General features: G+C 42.8%; 1 protein-coding gene across 4 annotated transcripts in view; it reads left to right on the forward strand.

Annotated features, from left to right (window-relative positions):
* MPZL1 (myelin protein zero like 1) overlaps positions 1-5,454 on the forward strand; it is a 72,743-nt gene extending 67,289 nt beyond the window's left edge. For 3 of the 4 annotated variants that reach the window (XM_063625118.1, XM_063625119.1, XM_063625117.1), the window contains one exon: positions 2,461-5,454. In XM_063625118.1, the coding sequence (XP_063481188.1) occupies positions 2,461-2,485 (25 nt within the window). In that variant the 3' untranslated portion in view covers positions 2,486-5,454. The remainder of the gene's footprint in view (positions 1-2,460) is intronic. The other variant, XR_010117445.1, reaches the window with a different exon arrangement.
* Positions 5,455-6,000: the final 546 nt, after the last annotated feature.

Consider the following 6,000-nt stretch of genomic DNA (forward strand, 5'->3'; position numbering starts at 1 on the left):
TAGTGGTGGCTGTGTGGGTCCCAAGATCAGTAAGAGAGTGGAAGTGGCAAGGTCTGTTGAGGTCTGGGTGTGGAAACTGCACAGCATCACTGCTGCCTCATTCTGTTAGTCAGAGCTGATCACAAGACCAGCCCAGATTCAAGGGGTAGAGAAACAGATTTCTACTCTTGATGGAAGGACCTACAGCATTATGTTGCAAAGAGTAAGATGCAGTGAAGGAAAGAGTTTGTAGCCATTTGTGCAGTCAGTCACACATTGTAAACCCCTTCTCCCATGAACATACCCTAAAACTCTTAGTGAGTTTTTAGGAATTATGATATGGGGTTTTATTATCTAAGAATTTATATAATTTAATGTTGGGAGGTCTGTCCTATTCTTGGAAATAGCTGTTACCAGGGAACAGTTAGTTTAATTCTGTTCCTAGTAGAAAACAGTCTTTTTTTTGTTTTTTTGAGACGGAGTCTCACTCTGTCGCCCAGGCGGAAGTGCAGTGGTGCGATCTCGGCTCACTGTAAGCTCCGCCTCCTAGGATCACACCATTCTCCTGCCTCAGTCTCCCGAGTAGCTGGGACTCCAGGTGCCCACCACCACGCCCGGCTAATTTTTTTGTATTTTTAGTGGAGACGGCGTTTCACCGTGTTAGCAAGGATGGTCTCGATCTCCTGACCTCATGATCCGCCCACCTCGGCCTCCCAAAGTGCTGGGATTACAGGCTTGAGCCACCGCGCCCGGCCGAAAACAGTCTTTTTAACTTCCTTTTGTTTCTTGGTGGGGTTGGCATTTAACTTAAAGCTTTCTGAGATGAATGTGTGGAGGGTCTGTATGATTATTAACCATGTGATCTGTTAATATTACCTATGACAGCCATTGTAGACTAAAGATAAACACACAGAGTTTGACTATTTAATTTACTTGACCAGTTACCTCAGTGCATTTTAAAGTGTGTTTGTGTAACAAGACGTTCATGATAATAACTAACATGTATTAAGTACTATCTGTGAGACACTGCCTAAGTTATAGGTATCATCTTATTTAATTTTCATAACAACAAAAAACAAAAATGTAGATATTATTAGTAGTACCATTGTAGAGATGAAGAAACTTGTGTTTAGAAATTTACAAATGTGCCCAGGGCCATGTGACCAGTGCTCTTTTCTAAGGTTCAACAAAGACGATATCATACATAATTCAGACCGCAGATCTACCAACATTCAAATGGATCTAGTCCTCGAGTGTTATTTTCTAACTCCGCTTTTAGATGCACCATTGTATAGCCCTTACAACTGGGCCTGTCCCTTCTGTAGACGTCGGAGTACCTGAACTCCACAGAACCCCAGGTTACACACTAAGGACACAGGTTGTTAGGGCTCCTGGATGAGGGTGTGTTTATTTTAAACCATGTGCTTTTGGCTACTGAGCTTATGATTTCAAAGGTGAAAGCTTAAGCACATTATTAGACTTCTCAAGGAGAGTTCCCCTAGATTGGGAGAAAAGTTGACACTGGGTAATATTAAATTTTTCTTTTAAAACCAGGGCTATTTTGTTGTTGTTTACAATTTTAAGAGTCTGGACTGAAAGAGTCATGAAGTGCAGCCACCTATCTGACCTCTTCCCCCAACAGTTAGGGAATTCGCTCTGCCCCCAAGCCACCCAACCTTCCCTTGCTCTCCTGAATGGGACCCTGACAATTCCCTGGAATTGTAACCTCTTCCTTACTGCTGAGGCTAAGAAGGGATCTTTTCTACTTTACTCCATTTAGGGTTTTTCTTTATATCTGTGTAGATTATGGCTTTTTGTTTTTTCTTTTTAATTTTATTTTAAAACAGGAAGAACAGTTATCTGATATTAAAAATCAAGGAAGCAATATTTGTATTGGTCACAATAGGCTCAGACTAAAAGAATTATGCTGTAAGTAGTTGTATTGAAGAATATTTGAAATGCTTTTAAACTATTTGTTTAAAACTATACCTATTTATATAACTGACCAGATCAAATTGATTGTATCTTTGGGTGGCACCAAATATGTTGGTTTCTTGCATGGACTGATTATTCTGAAGCTCATGATTTCTGTGGGTCTCAGGTGGGTGGAAGTTCCCATCTTAGTCCTTAAGACTCTTACCCCAATTGTAAGAGCTGAGGAATTCTGTGATAGCTATTAAGATAAGAGATATTCCTAAGAAGGAATATATTATTACAGAAATTTTCAAACATCAAAAAGGTTGAAAGAATAATGTAACAAAGCCCCATGTGCTTGCTTTAACTATTGTCAACGTATGTCCATCCTTGTTTCAAAGTCAGTCCTGGACGTATCATCCATAAGAGGTCTTCCTGAAGACATTCAAGAGGGAAGTCTTTGCTTTGGAACCCTGATGTGATCACGTTAATCATTGCTTCTATGCCTGTAGCTGAAGGAACCGCCAGCTTTTTCAGTCCTCTAATCCTTCTGCTTCCCTTTTCCAGGGCCCAGTCATATATGCACAGTTAGACCACTCCGGCGGACATCACAGTGACAAGATTAACAAGTCAGAGTCTGTGGTGTATGCGGATATCCGAAAAAATTAAGACCTAGAACATATCCTCAGCAAGAAACAAAACCAAACTGGACTCTTGTGCAGAAAATGTAGCCCATTACCACATGTAGCCTTGGAGACCCAGGCAAGGACAAGTACATGTGTACTCACAGAGGGAGAGAAAGATGTGTACAAAGGATATGTATAAATATTCTATTTAATCTTCCTGATGTGAGGAGCCAGTGTTGCATGATGAAAAGATGGTATGATTCTACATGTGTACCCATTGTCTTGCTGTTTTTGTACGTTCTTTTTGGGTCATTTACAATTGGGAGATTTCAGAAACATTCCTTTCACCATCATTTAGAAATGGTTTGCCTTAATGGAGTCAATAGCAGATCCTGTAGTATTTCCAGTAGACATGGCCTTTTAATCTAAGGGCTTAATCAGTCTTAGCATTTATTGTAGTTGGAGGATGGAGATGCTATGATGGAAGCATACCAAGGGTGGCCTTTAGCACAGTATCAGTACCATTTATTTGTCTGCAGCTTTTAAAAAATACCCATTGGCTATGCCACTTGAAAACAATTTGAGAAGTTTTTTTGATGTTTTTCTCACTAAAATATGGGGCAATTGATAGCCTTACATGTTGTGTAGACTTACTTTAAGTTTGCACCCTTGAAATGTGCCGTATCAATTTCTGGATTCATGATAGCAAGATTAGCAAAGGATAAATGCTGAAGGTCACTTCATTCTGGACACTGTTGGATCAATACTGATTAAGCAGAAAATCCAAGCTTTGCTTGAGAACTTTTGTAACGTGGAGAGTAAAAGGTATCGGTTTTATTCTTTGCTGATGTCCTTTCTGATTGAAATAACAGTCACCATACAGCTAAAGGAGAGGAGTTTCTTTCCTTCTAAGTAGGCAGAAATGGGATCATTATGTTGCCACTCTCCAATCTCCCAGAGCTCGCTCTCTAGAGAATCACCTTCTTTTGCTTTTTTTTTTTTTTTTTGAGGTAGAGTCTCACTATGTTGCCCAGACTAGCCTTGAACTCTTGGGCTCAAGTGATTCTCCCTCCTCAGCCTCCCGAGTAGCTAGAACGAACTATAGTTGCACCACTGCGGCTGGCAAGAATCACCTTCTTTATAAAGCGTCAGTCATGCTTCCAGCAAGAGGCAGCATCAGTCATGGTTTTATAACAGCTTCATGGTGCCTCAAAGACTGTTGAGGTTAATGAGAGCCTAGATTAGACAGTTTGGCTGTCCTTCCCTAAAACTTGTTTTCTCCTATTCACTACTCCCCATCCCACTTAAAATCTAGGAATTTGTACTTTTTACTGGGAATGGAAAGTGTGGTGAGCATCATTCAACACTTATGTTGTCATTTCTCCCATTTTCTGAACTTTGTTGTTGTTTTTTTTTTTAATTTCCCCCTTTTTAAAATGTCCGAAAGCCCACAGTTATGGGAAGAATACTGTCTAGATGGTCTGCAGAACGTGTTTGGGGTGAGTGGGAGTGAGGGGCAATGTTACTTTTTCTCCCCTCTAGTTTGGAGTCCATTATGAGCTGCTGCTTTTTCTCCTAATCTTGTCATCTTCTGGGGATGTTTGAAGGCTGAGTTCCAAGAGAATTCATAAAGGGAATAAAACAGGATTGAGATTTCAAGGTGTGCACAAGGTGGTAAGATAAAGGGCATATGAGTTTCAAAACTAACGCTGTCCCACACATGAAGCCTTTTGTTTTTTGAGGAGCTATTTTTGTTATTCTTGTAACGCTCCACCTTACATGCCACGTCTGTGAGTCAACAGGGATCAGGTTTGGTCACCACACACATCTGAAGCTGGGCAGTGTCTGCTCTGTATTCTGTGTGGAATGGAGAAAAAACGCCTGCCCTGCTGCCTTCCATGTTCATAGGCCCAGCCCAAGAGAGTGACACACAGTGACACAGTGCTGGCCCTGAGACATTTCCACAAAGTGGTCAACTCTGCCTTGCATCCTAAAACTTTTTGGACATCTATTTTGAAAACTACAGGAGCCTTTAGAAGGCCTCTTATGTGTGTTTGGAGGGGAAGGGTGTTGAGATTGTCACCATCCTTCAAGCTGACACTCCTGGTGAGAGCCTTTGCCACCGTGAAAACCACATAGCTGACTAAGGCTGTGCTTGAGGTACAGAGGACACACATTGTAGACAGGCCTGTGTCATGTTTCCTTACAGCCATTTTTTACAGAGAAAAGGGGCATTGTTTTTTCACTCCTTTCTCAACAGTTCCTGTGAATAAACGAAACATTTCGGAGCTCCCTGAGAGCAAGAGTGCCGGGACCATGTGTTGGTGAAGCTGGTGCTGTGGGGGCCACTCACTCGAATGACACCTGAAGGCCTTTTCCTCCCTTACCACTCCCTTCCCCAGCCCGACTTCTTGGCCTCCTGCCCAACCAGATACCTCAAACTCTGTCAGCGCCCTGGCATTCTGGCAGAGAATCCTCACCAGTTCTCACCAACCTTCCCCCCAGGCAAGGGCAGCTGCCAGCATGGTGCTCTGCCAGGACAGGTTTCCCTGAAGGAAGCTGCTCACACCGAGATGAGCCTCTCAGGGCAGGACCTCTTCCCAAGCCCCGCACACCCACCCCTGCAGCCCTTTTGGCTCCCCTTTTTCCTGTGCCTCAGCAGATAACTGGTTGCAGATAACGAACTAGGGTTGCCTAAAGGGCAGATCTGCCCTCTTCATGTCTTCGTCCTGGCAAAAAGGGCCCTCTTAAAATGATGTGCTAATTCTGTACGGGAGCACTCAAAAGGCATTACTTAGAGATTGAAATTTCAAACTATCTGTAGTTTTTCAATGGAAATGTATCAGCTAGGGAAAAACCATCAAGCTCATTATTATTTTTTGATCTTCAGTTGTATTTTTGTGAATATTTTAATACATCTTTCTCAATTTCTGGATTCTGTTGTGTGCTCATTTTGACCAGAATAGAAAAAGAGATACGCTTTTCACTCATACCATTCCAGCTACACCTGCCTTCTTTTCTTCAAAAATGCTGTCCATGTGCCTGCTTCTGGGCCTTTGCACATGCTGTTCCCTGGGCCTGAAGCACGCCTTCTGCAGATATTCCTGTGGTTTGCTCTCTGACTTCCTTTAAGTCTCTGCTCAAATGTTACCTCCTCAGGGAGACCTTCTGTGATACATAAAAGAGCAAACCCCCCACCCCACCGCCTCAGCCTTCCTAACCCCCTCAATTCTGCTCTAGTTGCTCTATTTCTCTCCCTGTCTCCCAGTACACACTTGTCTGTTCTCCCCCACTAGAACATAGGCAACAAGAGGCCAGGACCTTGCTGTTTTGTTCACTGCTTCGTCTGCAGTAAGGGGAGCAGTGCCTGGCACTTAGCTGCTCAATACATGTTACCTGGGTCGATGAGTGGGTGGAAGGATTCATCCATTCAGCAGCCTACACTGAGAACAGTCCTGTGCCAAGCACTGTGCTAAGCATA

Source organism: Symphalangus syndactylus, chromosome 12, assembly GCF_028878055.3.
Source record: "Symphalangus syndactylus isolate Jambi chromosome 12, NHGRI_mSymSyn1-v2.1_pri, whole genome shotgun sequence".
NCBI classification, from domain to species: Eukaryota; Metazoa; Chordata; class Mammalia; order Primates; family Hylobatidae; genus Symphalangus; species Symphalangus syndactylus.